The 17922-nt window shown below is 33.6% G+C and overlaps 1 protein-coding gene across 5 annotated transcripts; it reads left to right on the forward strand.

Moving 5' to 3' along the window:
* Window positions 1–937: 937 nt before the first annotated feature.
* LOC108214599 (CSC1-like protein RXW8) lies at window positions 938–17237 on the forward strand. 5 transcript variants are annotated; one of them, XM_017386695.2, is made up of 16 exons: window positions 972–1102; window positions 1194–1247; window positions 2131–2506; window positions 3695–3841; window positions 3979–4042; window positions 4346–4552; window positions 5544–5717; window positions 13845–14143; window positions 14621–14897; window positions 15450–15728; window positions 15868–16101; window positions 16173–16431; window positions 16506–16553; window positions 16662–16709; window positions 16800–16847; window positions 16949–17237. In XM_017386695.2, exons 3-16 carry the CDS (start codon window positions 2226–2228, stop codon window positions 17032–17034), a joined length of 2451 nt encoding a protein of 816 aa, XP_017242184.1. In that variant the 5' UTR covers window positions 972–1102; window positions 1194–1247; window positions 2131–2225; the 3' UTR covers window positions 17035–17237. The 5 variants fall into 5 exon arrangements, with proteins under 5 accessions (XP_017242183.1, XP_063945235.1, XP_017242185.1 ...); XM_017386694.2 differs by having other exon boundaries at window positions 938–1247; XM_064089165.1 differs by lacking the exon at window positions 16800–16847 and having other exon boundaries at window positions 938–1247.
* The last annotated feature ends 685 nt before the right edge of the window (window positions 17238–17922 follow it).

Genomic DNA, 17922 nt, shown 5'->3' on the forward strand with positions numbered 1-17922 from the left:
CACAAGTTCAAGGCCCAGACCAGAATGCCGCCACGCCGGCTTGGAAACGCTGTTATTTCTAAAATACAGTCACAGCATAATATAAAACGGTTTTTCTAAGCGCGGAATTTTACAAACTTGAGAGATTTTGATTGGCTCTCATATCTTAATAATGATGAACCCCTGAAAATACAACAACCATACTAATCAAAACCTCCCAAACTTATCAAATTTCGCGCTTAGCATGTGCCCATGGGCACACACTAGACAAACTCAATATAAAAACCGATCCAAATTTACAAAAAAGTCAAAGACAATAACCGAAAAGGTTGACTAAAATTCGATTGGCCCCATAGTCCAGATCCTTCGGTAGGCACATCTCACGACTATGTTATACACATCTACACATGGACAACCACATGTTATATACTCCCTCCGTCCCTAAATACTTTTCCTGTTTGTACTTTTCACGTTTGCCAACACACACTTTTGATCGTTAATATCTTTCATTTCGTAATAGCATTAAATATAAAAACTTCACCATATTAAAGTACTCGTGAATACGAATCTAACAAGATCACTCATGACTATATTTAGTTTTATAGATTAGATGTAAATTAGTAATTTGTCTCATGTTATGAACAGTACCGACATTACAAATAGGAAAAGAAAAAAGATACGGAGGGAGTAATAATTATAATAATCGTGCAATAAATCAAACTTTATTTCACAATTACAGTACTCTTTAATTAAACCCAACAAAGCTAATGACAGATATATCCAACCCAACCCACTCGTATTACAATACGACACTTTAAACATATCCAGTCTTACTAACATAAAGCAAATTCTAATCATTCACACATGGCTATTAAATAGGCCCCACTTCTCCCTGTATTTTCCGTGTCCTCTCCTGTCTCGCGAATATTTAGGCTTAGCACTACTTATTAGACTCGGTACTCTTAATTCGTATCTGTATTATTCTATACTCAACTTGTACTTGCCTCCTTTTAGCTTTTAATTCACTTCTATACATACATAAACTACATATATATATTTTTATATTTTTTATTTTCCAATTTTACTACTTCTACTGGAAGTTGAAGCAACAAATAACAGATAGGTCTGCTGAAGCAATTGATTAATAAATCTGTTTGTTATTTATATATTTATTTATCTAGTAATGCATATATAATTGAAGTTGTTTTGATTAGTGAGGCACACTTTGTTTGATACGCACTTGAAGAATTCAACTCAAATCTCTACAGGTGATTTTTACTCTCTTAGTTCAATTTGTTTGTTTTAGTGTGCGTTTTATCTGTTCTGCTTGCATTATACATGTATTGATTAGTTTTGGAGCTGTAATTCTTTGATTATTGCTTTAGCTGTGTAATTATATTTGTATCAATCATTGTATTCACGAATTTTCATTCGATATTAAGTGTTAAGTAATAACAAGTAAGATTCTAGTTATAAGTAGGTGTGATTAAAGCAATAAATTAGTTCTAATGCGAATTCAGTTATGTGTTGATTGATTAAGTATTATATATCTGTTTTTTTACACTCCGGAGAATTTGAATCTGTACAGGTGATACCTGTTTTCACTGAATTTAGCTTTTTTCGTGAATGATTTCGTATTTGTTTTCTCCTATGGATTTCGATTCTGATGAGTGGTGATAGGTCACGGATTAACTTTCTGACGAATGGCGTAATAGGTTGAAATTATGTAAATGTGTCGAGAAGGATGTGTTATGCATTAGTTTTTCTCTTGGATTGAGAATTATGCTGTATTGAGGTTGGAGTTGACAATGTTTAGCTTCCATGTATATACTTACATGCCTTATGGGATATGATGAACTGGTTTCTTCTTTACCTCTTGTATTGCTCATATTCCCTGTACCTAAATAATGCACTCTATTTGAACTGATATTCTACATTAACCATATGTCTCTGCATGTTCATTACTCATGTATCACTTTTGTTTGGTGAGAAACTGAGAAGGTGAAAAATTATGGTTTGCATCATTAAGGGAAGTTATATATTTGTTTCTTATGATTAGCCTGATGCAGCAGGCTTGCAACTTAATTTCAGATATAATATCTGGTCATATCTTTAAAGTAATATATGGTCCACTAAATGTTGTTTTTGCAGGTTCTGGATCTATCACTTTGTTTTTGGGAGTTCAATTGGTGTGGACACTAATGGTTTATCTTGGATAAAGAAACTTCATAAGTTAGTGGAAGGAGATGAATATATCTGGGCTGCTGACTTCTGCTGGAATTAATATAGGTGTGTGCACGGTCCTGACTTCGCTGTATTCAGTATTGAGAAAACAACCAAGCAATTTGAAAGTGTACTTTGGGCAAAGGCTTGCTCAGGTACAATCAAAAGGTCATGGCCCTTCCTTCTTTGAAAGACTTGTTCCTTCACCTAGCTGGATAATTAAGGCTTGGCAGACATCTGAAGAGGATTTGTTTGCGGTTGGCGGCTTGGATGCAGCTGTTTTTTCTCGGGTAGTCATATTCAGGTGAATGAATATGTATATAATTAATAGTATATTTGTAGACTATTATCTAGCCTTGTTCAACTCTTCCATGATAAAATGATTGAATTTTTTTTGCTGTTAATGGGGAACATCAGGAAATACCTCAGTTTCCTCTTTTCACGGACTTATGCAAATTGCCTGTAGTATGACAGAGATCTTGTTATTTATATTCTTTTGTAAGCTTACTTTGCTATGTAAAGTGTTTTTTTCTTGTGTTGCCACTCCTTTTGGCAGGCTAGATTTATTATACTTCTAAGGAACACTTTTTTCATCTATCCTACTTTAAATTTAGTTATGTGTATGACTATGTGTATAAATTTGTATGTGCTACAGTAAATGGGAAAATAGATTGTAAGCAATTTGCCTATTTCACTATAACTGTTTAAAACATAAACATGTATGAATCACTATAGCAAGTGGAATAGCCTTTGGTTTTAGTGGTATGACAGATTAATCAGATACATCAGTGACCAAGTAACTGACATTGGGGATTAAACTGTTGAATGGATTGTTAAAGAACATAATGTAAATAAAGCGTAATATAATATGTACCGGAAAGTCTCATAAGATTCTATCTAGTGTGTGCCAATATTATGGACTTTTTTTGGTCATCTATGTACTTTTACAGACATATATTGTATCTTGTACTATTACTTCTAGAAACATGTACTACCTCTGTGCAACATACTTGATCCATCTGTTAAAAATGTGAATTTAAACAACTAACTTTTCCATTTAAGTCACAAATTATCCATATGAAATTTTCAGTTATCCTGACATTGGTTTCTTTTGAAACAACGAATAGAGGCAATACTTGCATGTCTTTTTCATTAATTTACGACTTGCATAAATTTCGAAATATGCAATAAATTTGAAATTACAATGTTTTTTTTTTCTTCTTAATCTTGATATGAAAAAGCTCTGATTCAAATAAGTCCTAATTATTCTCAAAGTTTGAGTCAATAAAATTTATATGATTTTTTGGCTTAGAACAACACGAGTAATTGAGAACTCGGTATAAAATCCTCGAACCAAACTCTCACATGAAGACTTAGAGATGCTTTACGGACCTTTTAATATTTCTCTTTATTATTGTTTATTATTAGAACTAAGATGTTTGTGTTTTATCATGACAAAACTCAAGCGAGGCACTTCATTATTTCTGTGCAGTATGAGGATCCTCTCCGTCGCTGCAGTTATTTGCATTTTTCTTGTACTTCCTGTAAACTACTTTGGACAATCCATGCATCATAAGAAAATACAATTGGAGTCCTTGGAAGTCTTCACCATTGGGAATGTCATAGAGAGATCAAGATGGTATAGTTATTTCTATTTTAAACATCAGCTTTGAGATTGTGATACATAGTTTTTCAGTATATTATATGCCAATTAATGTGCTTCTTTCCAGCTTGTTTTGTAATTCCTGCCAGTTAATACTGTTTATTTTTTCTCAGGATGTGGGTTCATTGTCTCGCATTATATGTCATAACTTTCTGTGCCTGTGCTCTTCTCTACATAGTAAGGATGCAACAAATTATTCATTTACTTAAGTACTGGGTAAATTTTTGAATGTTGAGAATTAGACAAAGATAAATACTATAAGGTTTTAATTCGTAGCCTTAGGCAGATAAAAACTCATCTAGGCACTTTCTTGTGGATTTTTATTGTTACTTCAACACACTCTGTTGAGAATGGAGGGTTAGTTATCACTGTATCTGTAGTCTGTACTTGACATATCTATATGAAACTCTGAAAAATTATTATATTCTATTCTGGTATATATATTTAAATGCTGTGTGGACCTTTTGCCTTTTGGTGTAGGAAAATAAAAGTATTACGAAGATGAGGCTTGCATATATTACTGGATCTCCACAAAATTTAGGCCGATTCACAGTTCTTGTGCGTGCAATTCCTTGGTCAGGGAAATCATACAGTGATTCTGTGACCCAATTCTTTACAAAATACTACCCATCGAGTTATTTATCACACCAAATTGTGTATCTCCCTGGTACTGTCCGAAAGCTTGTGGTGAGAACCTGAATTGATGATCAAATTTTATTTTATAGTTAGTTGGAGTCTTCCATTTTGCTATATATTTGTCTGAATGAGTTTTAGTCTTGCATATGGGATTCGTAATGTATTTACATTGAGTTTTTAATGATAATTTAGTGGCAATAGCACCAGAGCTGTAAACATCCGTCCAACTATGCAATTACCTTATATGGTTGAAATAGATATCCAATATCTGATCAAAAGCGAATATGTATTCGTGTATTATATGGAAGTAACAAGGACTGCAATTAAGAGGCACTTCCAAATCTTTTGATACATCTGCTAGCCTACAGGTTATTAATCTGACTTCTGTCTTAACAGTGAAATAGTGAATCACGCGGTGCAGTAATTTGTCTTGGGTGGATTTCATGTTAAACAAAATTCTCATGATTATTTCTGTCTGTTATTTTTAATTAATATACGGTAAAAGTGTAAATCTAGTATTATTACTGATCATGTAGTTACTCATACTTGGCATAGCTGTAGATGTAGGATGCCTGCTCTGAATATTGTCTTTGGTTGATTCCTTTCTGTTGCATTTTACTGATACTGAGGCGTGAGCTTCAATATTTCTGAATACAACTTTAAGGGTGTGAGTTAGCAAGATGCAGATCACAGATTTGCAAATATCAAAGTCATTTAGTTATATTAAACTGTGCCTAGTGGATTGAAATGGTTCCTAACGCAAGTACACAATCCTTATTATGAATAATTGCATATACTGTATTTGTCTCTTTTACACACAGTTACCTTATTGTGTGAGTAATGACTGTGTATGCATACAGTGCAAACGGATGAAAGGCTGCAAATATTTACATTTTAACCCAATAAGATAACTTCAAAACTGAGTGTTGAAGCATCAGTATTGTTTTGTACTGTTTCAAATATGTATTCCTCTGGTTTTGACTTTTGACCTTACCGTAAGGGTTATTGATCAGTTTCCCTTGTTTACTTTGAATTTTTCCAGCATGATGCTGAGAAGATGTACAATATACTGAAGGCTCCTCGCATAAGTAAGCATTGTGGACCGAGTATTGCAAGGTGTGGTCTATGTGGAGTAACTGGAAAATCTTTCAGGTTCCTTCCTGATAGATCAGCAGCATCTGAAGAGAAACAGGATTTTGATGATTTCAGCAAAATGGTATTACTTTTATTTACTGTTTTTATTCATTTTAATTATAGAAACTAACATGTTTTCTTGAGCTTTAAATTTGATTTCCTGCTATCTATTTTAACCAATTAGCTTCAGCATTCTGCTGTCATTTTTAGTCCTATATTATCTTGTGGTTATGATTAATTTATGATGGTTGTTCCGTTTGAAATATGTTGAAATTGCCGAAACAACCAATTCTGAGAACTTTGTTATTGTGGTGGTTTCATTTGACATTTGACCTAACTTCAAACTTTAGTTGACTGTATCCGGTGGGGGGAGCCATGGAGGTCAGGGTGGATAGTATTCCCTTCATGATCATTTCTCGACAATTGTAGTATTACATGTTGAAGTTATATTATTTTTTTTGTTGTGATTTTTTCTGAAGTTAATTCGTGGACCATTTTAAACTTGGGATTTTGTATTTATTTTTTTAACTTGAAAATTTTGGAAGTTGGTTTAGACTAACACAGAGTTAACGGTTTTGTGTTAAATCAAGCATGGCTTTAGCTTGATACAATCTTGTATCAATTTCTATAATCTTCTATTTCATTTCCTGGATTACCATAATTTTTACATATTTGTATAACCACTTTTCAAAACAAAAGCCAAAACTAACATCCTAATACCTCTTTTAAGAATGGGTAACCCTACTGACTTAAATTTGATGCCTACAGTATCTTGGCCGGGGGGGGGGGGGGGGGTTGATTGATGATGGGATGATGGTGTTTAGATGAAAGTGTTGTGTTTTATATAATACACATTTTAGGTTGGGTAGCAAGAAAACAAAATTTTAAGGATACCTATTTTTAGAACGCATATCATGGGATACGCGGGATACCCATTTTAAGAATGCGTAACAGCCATTTTAGAATATAAAAAAATTGATTTACATGTGATACTCATTTCAAGAACGCTTATCGAAGAATGCCCATTTTAGTAATGCATATTAGGACGGTTATTTTGGCCATCCGCATGCAAAGTGGTATTCCTGTCAAAATAGTGATAATTTGTCATTCCTGTCAATATATATATATATATATATATATATATATATATATGTATGTATGTATGTATGTATGTATGTATTTGTTTGAACTGTATTTAAGCAATTATGTTAATATTTTAAAATTAAACTACTCATTTAATATTATATAGGGCCTGATAATTTTGGGGTTTTTTTCACAAATATCCAAGTCTAGAAAGTTTTTTTGCGAAAAATATTGTAATTTTTTAAAAAATATTTGCAAAAAGACAATTTTTCAAATACATATTGCAAATATACCATTTTCTAAATATTTTTTTGCAAAATATGGAGGTTGCAAATCCATATCTACAATTGCTAGCAGCCATATATGCAACCACAAATGCAACTTAAAAAAACTGTTGAAAGGAACTTTAATTAAATTGAAATCAACCACAAATACAACTTAAATGATTACCCCTCTAATTAACCAAAAACAACTGAATTGAACCTTAATTATCAATCAAAATCAACTAATACAACTAATTTTCGACAAAAGAAACCAAATCAACTAAAATCGTAATTTCTATTCTAATACAACTCAAAAAGTAACTGTATCAATCTAAATTAATTTATATATACCTCATCCACAAATCCGCATCCTAGCTTCCATCTGATGACGATCCTCCCACGAAAGTTTCATTTTCTCATCAAATCTAACGTGCACAGTCTTCATCCCGACTTTCCAATCAACGAAGCCGTCTCATTACCAATTTCGCCAGCTTCAACAACAATCCACGTCAGATCATATGCAACATTCATAAGCGAGTGCATCAATCTAGATGCAAAGCCTGAAACATCCTAATATAAGTCGGTGTAATCACAATCAAAGACCTAGGGTTTTTAACACCTTATTGAGCTCTCTGTTCCATCTGAACTCTCTCAATCATCTTATGAGCCCTAATCACCTCATCGGGATTTAGATGCAGCCACGGCCGTATCAAAATCCCGTGGCGTCCTACACCACCATTGGACTTCACCTTTGTCGTATTGACCACAGATTCATAATTCACTACTGGTTTCAAAAACAGAAGTGCTCTAACTCGAACCACAACTATTCTAATATTTTTGCAAAAATACCGAAGTTGCATGTAGTTGCATTGGGTTGAAAGATATTTTTGCAAATATTTTCAGAAGATAGTAAAATTGCAAAAAAACTTTAAAAAATTGGTATTTTTGGTAAACACCCAATAATTTTTGGGCACAGGGTCTTTAAGTTCTTTGAGATGGCCCTGCTATACAACTATAAGTGGGCTAGAGGGTTGGTAACATTTGTGTTTGACTAGATTGTTTTAACACTAAACTACCCAATACATCTGAAAATAATTTCAATGGCTCTAACTCTAATTAATACTTGAAAAATGAATATTTTTTTAGTCCCACTTCATGGGTACAACATATATTTTACCTCACTAGTTTATAGTCGTGATATATTGATAAAATGTTCAGGTCCATACTTATTATTTGTAGAGGTTTTACCACAATAGTTTTTAAAACAAAAGTATCATGAGATGTTCACAAGGAGGTTTGGGGTTTGGGGTTTACCAGTTTCCTCAATCATAAGTTGCTCATCCTCAATTGATATTCATTTTTTTTTTTGTGCATATAATTAATGGCTTCTTGTATAATTAGTGTTTTCTTCTAACATAGAAACTAGTCATTTACTCATTTATGGACCTTGCTATCTACAAACAAGTTGCAACAAGACCTTAAATTTCATCTTGAAGTGGGTTTCTACAAGGTGAAATGTCCGGTTCCAATAGGAAGGATCTAATCTAGATCTCATACCCACATCATGTCTGGTGGACACGGGTACAAGGAAAAAAAATGGGGAGTATCAAGTATGGGCAGAGACAGAGGGAGGGGGGTCCAGAGGGGGCCCTGGCCCTTCCTAGATTTTTGATTTCTTTGCTTATATATATAGTACAGTTAGAAAGATATTTCATTTACAAAATCAATGATATGGGTTAAGTTTTGATTGTAATGAATGTATATATATATATATATATATATATATATATATAGGCTCATGATCAAATAGAAACCACTTTTAAAATAAAAACTAGAAACCAATACAAGTTAGTGATATCCTCAGTACAATTTAGTGATATTCCCTTTACGATTTAGTGATATGTGTTGCACGAATTAGTGAAAACTTGCGGAAACTGCCCAGAATTTCTGAATCTGTTCTAGTTGCCGATTCAGGTGGTGGTTGCGGTGGTGGAGATAATGGAGGTGAAGGTGGAGATGGAGGTGGTGGACATGGAAGGAGCCTTTAGCTTTGTCCGGCAGATTTTTGGCAAAGATCTGGAATTTAAATCGGTATTAAGCTAGATATACGGTACTGTAGGTGAAGAAGACCGAGGTGGAGGTGAGGACGAAGGTGGAGGTGGAGGTGGGGGTGGAATGGAAGGGGCGGTGGAGGCCGGAGGGGGGTTGGATTTGGTGGTGATATAAATAATGGAGGCCGACATGGAGGTGGTGGCTATGGAGGGTCGGGCGGCATGGAGGTGGAGAGAGTAGCAGAGACTTGGCGGGGGTGGTAGGGTGAAGCTGCCGGAAGTGGGGTGGAGGGTTGGTGGGTTGGAGAAGAAGAAGGCAGAAAATGGGGTTGTTTGAGAATTTAGTGATATTCTCCTAGAAATTTAGTGATAGTTTCTAGTTTCTAGAATAAGGAGGTTTCTATTGGAGTAAAGCTCTATATATATATATAATATCACTCTCTTTCTCTCTCTCTCTCTCTCTATATATATATTAATAGCACCAATTAAAATATTCCACTTTAATTATCATATCATTTTGTACAAAATTTTGTATCCAATTTTGCGAATGTAGCTTTACATATAATACTACATTATTTGTATTTATTTAGTTTATAAAATAAAATTATAATCATTTGATATAAATTTTAATAATATAGACTCTGATGTTGGACAATATCTTTTTACTTTCTCTATCGTGTTTATGAGTCTCCCAGTTTGCAACTCATTCTTTCAAGTCAACATCCTCAGCGGCTTGGTAATAAATAATTAAATTTTCTTAATGAAACGATTGAGCTTTCTCATAGAAACCTAAAATAATAGACTTTAATCACTAATGCTACTATTTATTAGAATATGATCCTGGTAAGCCCTCCTTCTAAAACCTTTATCAGAGCTTAGGCTCTCGGGAGACTCGAGTTCGACTCCCTGTGACCCCCAATATTCTCAGAATTTGTTAAGGACACGAAGGCAATGTTATGCCCCAAAAGATGGGCGCCCGTGATCCACTCTCGACCCATAAATGGGCTTTCGAGTGAGGGGGAATGTTAGAATATGATCTTGGTAAGCCGTGTTCCTAACACCTCGAGGTTTTAGGAGAATTGGTCACTTAACACTATTAAATATGACATATAATATTTTTTGAATTTAAATAGCATTTATATTCCGGCCCCCTCTAAAAAATCTTTCTGGCTCCGTCACTGAGTATGGGTAACAGAGGTCTAGCTGACTAGCTTATTCAGCTCGGGCAATTGGAGAAGTCTTAGAAACTCCAGTCTGTTCCTTGTTGACCTGCAACTCTAACACAACCGATATGGCACAACTTAATAGCGTTAGTTAGCACAAAAATATTTTACTACCTAACGCTTGGGTCTAACTAATAACTAGGAGTGGTAAAGATCTTAAGATTTCAAATGATTACATCCCTTTTTATTTATCTCCTTAATTCCTCTGTTATTTTTTTAGAAAAGTACCATATAAACCTGAGGAGGGTATGTAAACCTATAAACATTTCCCACCACTTTTGGGTGATTAAATTTTAATAATTTTAAATGTAAGGTTTTGCAATCTTTACATACCTAGTTAAATTCTTGACATTCCTATATGTTTGTTACTATTTATCACATTTCAACCAATGCTTTAAGGCTTGAGCAAAATTTCATGTAAAGAATACACCAGAATGTCAATTCACATTTGCTACGGATATTGTAATACATCCATGTACTTGTTTGAGAAGCTATCTGTAGTCAATTTTGGAAACATCTCACGCTTTCAGTGATCCACAAATATATAAGCAATAAGAGGTAGGTGCTGGCACATTCATGTTTTTTGTGTCAGGCTGTAAACTATTTTCCAAATGTGGATTAGATACTAAAAATTAAATTTTATCAAATTGTCTTTTGGTTTGGAGCATAGTTATACAGAAACGGGTACGCTGCCGTGTATCCCGAATCAGTTCGTTCGACCCGGAACACAGGTCGTTTTCGACCGGTTCGGTGTGGGATCGCGCTCCGGTTCGTGTGTCCGGCGACTCATATTAAATCCGTCAACCTCGTTTCTTCAACAAAGAATCGCGAGAAGAGAAAAGGTACAGTGAAGCAAAGAAGATGAAGAGAAGAAAGAGAGATTGCAGAGATAGAAGGAAAGGAGAAGAAGATGATGTGCACGCAAAAAGATAAAAGACATCTGTAAATATTATATTATGTAAACGTATACGGTGGTGTTTGTATGTGACTGTTGATTTGACTATGATTAATGGGCTCCCTTACATTTCTAACCAGTTTGAACGTAAAGTTTTCAAAAAACCAGCCTACATTCAACTTTTCAAAATTAACCAGCCAAATTTTAAGGAAGTCGGGCGACCCCAACGGGGAGGTAGAACCTGTGCTGTAGGGTGGGGAAGCTGCTTAGAGCAAGTCCAAAAGTTTCCCTGTTGGAGCCCTAAATATAATATAAAAAATTATGTCCTAGTAGTTTAGGACATATTTTACCAACTTCAACTCCAACAATGTGCCTTATTTTCACTATATGTTTAATATTTTATTATTAAATGTTCACTTTCATCATTAAAACATAATATAAAATAGAGAGAGAATGAGAGTGTTGGTAGGAATTTATTATAAAATATGGGATAGGGCAAGGGGAGAGGGAGAGCCTCAAATATAGGGCTTAAAGGGGGTTGTCCTAGTGATATAAGGCATCACTAAGACATTGTTGGAGCAAACTTTTTTATCAAATGCCCTAAATTTTAACTTAGGACATGATATAAGGCTTCTCTTGGACTTGCTCTTAGTTCTAGACATCAGGTATATTTCTTTCACTTTGTTGTCTTCAGAACTACTTTTGATATATTTTGTGCAAATTTCTTGATTCATTTTATCATTATTTGCTGCTTCTTGTGCTTAGTCTTTTACTTCCTCGCAAAATCTTGGCACATGAGTTGTTTTTAACCGAAATATAGTGAGAAATCTGGTTGTGATGATATTTGAATATTTAATATAATTCGAATATTTAATATTTGTAAATATTAAATAATAATATTTGTAAAAAAAGAATTCGAATATTTGTAAATTCCGATTATAGCAATAATATTTGTAAATTCCAATTATAACAATAATATTTGTAAATTCCGATTATAACAATATTATTTTACAAATATTTTCTCTTTTATTATGTAGAAAGACTAAGTAGTTTTTTGTTTGTTAATTTAGATTATTACTCTTCTATTATTTTTAATATATTATTCTTTTGGATTATTATTTTTATTAATTCTGATTATTACATTTATTATTTTAAAATATTTTCATTTATATTTTTTTATAAATTCCACTATTTTTCTAAAAAATTTCGATTATTACTTATATTATTTTACAAATATTAAATATTCGAATTATATATACAAATAGGGTAAACATAATAAACAGAATTGAAAATATAATATTTGTAAAAAAAGAAAATATTTGTAAAATAATATTGTTATAATCAGAATATACAAATATTATTGTTATAATTGGAATTTACAAATATTATTGCTATAATTGGAATTTACATATATTTGAATTCTTTTTCTACAAATATTCTTGTTTAATATTTACAAATATTAAATATTCGTATTATATTTACATATGGGGTAAAAATAACAATAAATGAAATCTATAAAAAAGAGAAATTCGATTATATTTGTAAAAAAATATTGTTATAATCGGAATTTACAAATATTATTGTTATAATCGGAATTACAAATATTATTGTTATAATATTTACAAATATTATTGTTATTAATTTACAAATATTTGTAAAAATATATAAGTAATAATTGGAATTTTTTAAAAATAGTCGAATTTAATGAAAAATAGAAATGAAAATATTTTTAAAATAAAAAAGTAATACTCGCAATTAAAAAAATAATAATAAAAAAGAATAAAATATTAAAAATAATAGAAAATTAGTAAGAGTAATAATAGAAAACAAACTGGTTTGCACTTGTGTGATGAATGAGCTCAGTAGTTCATGTTTTCAGTTCATGTGTAAGGGTCGCCCTTCCTCATCCATAAATAGCACGGGTCGCCCGTGCTAAGGGCGACCCACTCTTCTCTTCCCCAATCAATTAAGGTCGCCCGAGTTGTGTATAATTAGACTGGTTAGTTTTGAAAAGTTGAATGTAGGCTGGTTAGTTTTGAAAAGTTGAACGTAGGCTGGTTAGTTTTGAAAACTTTACGTTCAAACTGGTTAGAAATGTAAGGGAGCCATGATTAATGAGTAGATTAATCGTTTACTTTCAGTATTCTATTTACTTCTATTTTTTTTATTTTCTTAATTCAATAAAGTTAAATCTGTATATGTATATTTATATTTTTTTTATAAAAAAAAACTGAAAAGTATCTACCATTTTAAATTGTGAAACATATATTTCCTACTTTATAATGTGCTTGTGTTTACAACGTAAAAAAATTATTGAAAATTAATTAAATTTAGAAATGGATTTATACTTGCCTGAATCACAGGGGTATAAAATTATTATAAATATATGTTTCGTACCCCAACGTTCCCTCGTACCCGAGCGTTTCCTTGTACCGGGTTCATTACATATAGCCTTCCGCGTATCCGTTTTCGTACCCCGTTTCGAATCGAATCCCGTCCCATGTAACTATGGTTTGGAGAACTACAACACTTTTAGGGTTTAGCCGTAGCATGACAGTCAGATAATATTTATTGAACTATACGTTCAGTATTTGTGAAAATATTCCTAAATATGTTGTTGCAACTGTATGCAAACAGCGGCAGAGAGATTAATTTTTTATCTTAGCATGTGTCTTACCTGACTTTTGCATGCAGGAATGTCCCGCCGCTTTGGTTTTTTTTAGAACTCGTTATGCTGCTCATGTTGCTGCCCAGACACTACAATCCACAAATCCTATGCTATGGGTCACTGAGATGGCTCCTGAACCCGCAGATGTCTTTTGGGCAAATCTTTGTGTACCATACAGATTGCTTTGGGTCCGTAGGCTAGGATCTCTTATTGCTTCAATTGCATTCTTGATCTTCTTCCTCGTGCCTGTGTCGGTTGTACAAGGTCTCGTCCATTTAGACAAACTCAAGCATTTTTCCTTCGTTAGGAAGTTGAGTGAACAGAGGTATGTAATGGTGCCAACCAAACAAGATATTGGCAGCTTGGTTTGTATTGATTTTTTCTTAAATTTATCTAGATAATTCTGATGTCCGTCCCAACAAGTCAAGTCGATTTAAAAAATCTTGAGCATGTGTTGTAATTATATTGTAATAGTTCATGTGCCCTATATATATCACAGTTATCTAGATCTCTAACAGTTCCAATACCATGTAAGAAAAACTGTTATATTATTGCTGTTTGGTTGAGTTTATTTTGACTAAAAGTAACATGAGTCAAGATTAGCACATATTAATGGTATAACTTGGTTTATCAACATGCAGATTTGCATGTCGCGAAGTTATACTTTTTTTTTAAAACTGAACCGAAATGAGATATATATGAACTTCTGATATTTCATAGGTCATGAAATGTACAGATCATTTACTGTTCGTTACAGTGTTATACACCAAATGGCAATTTACATTTACTGATTTGTTTGCAGGAACTGGATCTTTGATTTGGTTACGGGGTACCTACCAAGTGCAATGCTGACGTTATTTATTTTCTGTGTTCCACCAATAATGATGGTTTTCTCAGCAATAGAGGGCCCTGTTGCACGTAGTTGTAGAAAAAAGAGTGCTTCCATCAAAGTTCTGTACTTTCTAATATGGAATGTCTTTTTTGCTAATATTCTATCAGGTTCTGTTTTACAGAGGTTTGATAGAATTTCAAGTCTTAAAGATATTCCTCTGCAGCTTGCCAAGGGAATACCATCAATGGTGAATTTCTTTTTATGTCTCGATGCTTAACTATATTATCTCATTTTCTTTATGTTGTCTGCATCAGTGTTACAGTAGCCTAACGGTAGGAGAAGGAGAATATAGCCTAGTTCCATGGATTGGAATGCTCTGGTGCTAAAAATATGAGATATTTGCCTTTTTAGAAGAGTGTGGTTTTGCCAGACAAAGAGGGTTTATGTTGCAACACATGCCTCATTTGACTTTAGGGTGTGAGGCTGACATGAAAAGTGCACCTTGTGGATGCTTGCTTGCATTTCCCCAGTTTTCTTGTCCATTCCTTTCTGTCTTTTTTTTCCCCATCCAGTTAAGAAGAGACCTAAGGCATCTTTTCCCTGGGAGTTGAAAGCTCTCCAGCCAGTGCCATACATATAGGCATTTCCTGACATGTGGCTTTAATTAGAATGCTTTAACAATAAAAAAAAATAAAACATTCTACAATGTTACAATGTTATTAGTTTATAGTTCGTACAAGTGTTTATATGCAAACTGCTACAATATTCTTCAAATACTGAATGGACTCCAAATTTGCAGGCTGTATTTTTTATGACTTATATATTAACATCTGGTTGGACAAGTTTGGCACTCGAACTGATGCAACCAATTTCCCTTTTGTTGCACTGGTTGGATAAATGCTTGTTTAGAGGCAAGCACGTTTTATCTTGCGAGTCACAGACTTTTCCATACCAGACAGAACTTCCACGAGTTCTTCTATTTGGACTGCTTGGCTTCACTTCTTCGATAACAGCACCTCTATTGTTACCCTTCTTGCTGGTCTACTTTTTTTTTGCTCATCTTGTATATCGTAATCAGGTGAACATTCCTTAACACGCTCTATTATGTTTTTAGGACTTTTCTCAATAATTTGTTTGAGGTTCTAATTCATATGATAGCTCACTGTATCTATAGTAGGGATGGCATGCGCTGACCAAGTAACATTTGCATCTTTCAGTTTATGAATGTTTATGTCACAAAATATGACACTGGAGGACTTTATTGGCCTATTGCGCATACTGCAGTAATCGTCTCACTAATGCTGATGCAAGTAATACTTTTGGGAGTCTTTGGGCTTAAAAAATCAGCTGTTGCTTCGAGTTTCACCATCCCGCTGATCATTTGCACTTTCCTATTCCACTTGTACTGTAGGCAAAGGTTTCTCCCAGTATTTAAAAGAAATGTTGCCCGGGTATTGCCTTGAAACCATCCAGCTATCCTAATTTACCGTCTCTATCTCTGTTTAATATTCGTAATTTGCAGGTTATTATGGATATGGATGAGCAAGACGAGCACTCTGAAAAATTTGAAGAGTATCATGAACAGTTGCAGTCAGCTGCATATTGCCAGTTCAAATCTGATAACTGTGAGAATGGAACCTTGGAAGTAATTAATGAGCGTTTACGTTCATCCTATTGCTCCTTTAAATCCACTACCTTGGAATCTCCTTTAGCTTTACAGCAGGAGCAGTCTTATAATAGTGGTCATGACAGGCTACAAGACCCTGAAGATACAAAACCAGGTAATGCACCCTGAATTTTTACATTCAAATTGCATTAAGTTGAAAACTTACGGTTCATGCCTTCTATTTTGCAGTTGACCGATGCAGCCCATCACCAAATAGATTTGTGCCTCATAGTCCAGGTCAGAAAGCAAAGAATCAAAAGCTGATATTAATTATAAATTCAATGCGCTTTCACATCTAAATTGCATAAACCTAAATGCTTACAGTTCATGCCTTGTGTTTTGCAGTATACCAATACTGCCCATCACCATATAGACACGTGCCTCATAGTCCAGGTCCAGAAATAAAAAACATTTAAGCTGATAACACAGTAAATATTGCTTTTACATTGAAATTACTTACAGTTCATTCCTAATGTTTTGCAGTAAACCAATACAGCTCATCACCACATAGACATGTGCCGCATAGTCCAGGTACAATCAAAGAATCAAAAAGCAGATGCACAGTCAATCATGCTTCTACATCCAAATTGCATGAACACAAATACTTACAGTACATGCCTTCTGTTTTGCAGTAAACCAATACAGCCCATCACCAAATAGATATGAGCCGCGTAGTCCAGGTCCAGAAATCAAAGAATCAAAAGCTGATATGCAGTAAAGTGTAAATACAAAGTGCTTAATTCATTTTTTTTGAATATACACAAGACTGGGAGATTGTTAAAACCAGCTGAGGAAGAATACGTGCAAGCACAAATATTATATGGTTTTGAGTGTAACGTAGAGCTCGACTATGTAAATATCACAATTGTTTTTTGCTGTCGAGTTATTGTTCTTAATAGATACATAGATATTTCTTTTGTCCTTTTCTTAAGGCCTTCTGTGTTATTTGTAACTTGTTGCCCAATCAAGCAGAGAGAGTGATCGTCTGGGCTTTGCAGAAGACCGGTGCAACAGGGCTTTTGTCGGATTGATAGAAGTGCTATATATCATAAAGGGGTAGTCCATCTACAGCCATTAGCCTCAAATGTAATTGTTTACTGGATAATTAAGGCCATTTTGGACTGCCCATACTTCTGAAATCAGGTCATTTTAATGCCTGTCCAGTTAAGTTCAAGTTACAATTTCATAACTTTGAATGGAAATGTAAAGCAGTTAGTCAGATACAAAATATTACTCCCTCTGTCCCATTTCAACTGATGTTTGACTTTTTAACACGTATATTGAGGTGTAAAAAAATAATATCTACACTCAATAAAAAATTTCAATTCTTATATCAAATAAAAGTTTAGACTCTAAACTTTTATTTGATATAAATTTTATAAAAAATAATCATGTTTAGATGTAATTTTTTTAACATCTTAAAATACGTGTAAAAAAGTCAAAAGCAGTTAAAATAGGACGGAGGGAGTACTACTGTTTAGCGTAGTTCTTGCTGGACGTCCTTTTAGATAAAACTAGCATAAAAGCCCGTGCTAGGCACGGGCCCATAATTTATAATATTTATTTTAAAATTATATATTTTAATTTTAATTTTAATTTTAATTTA

The sequence above is a fragment of the Daucus carota genome, chromosome 3 (genome assembly GCF_001625215.2).
Source record: "Daucus carota subsp. sativus chromosome 3, DH1 v3.0, whole genome shotgun sequence".
Classification (NCBI taxonomy): Eukaryota; Viridiplantae; Streptophyta; class Magnoliopsida; order Apiales; family Apiaceae; genus Daucus; species Daucus carota.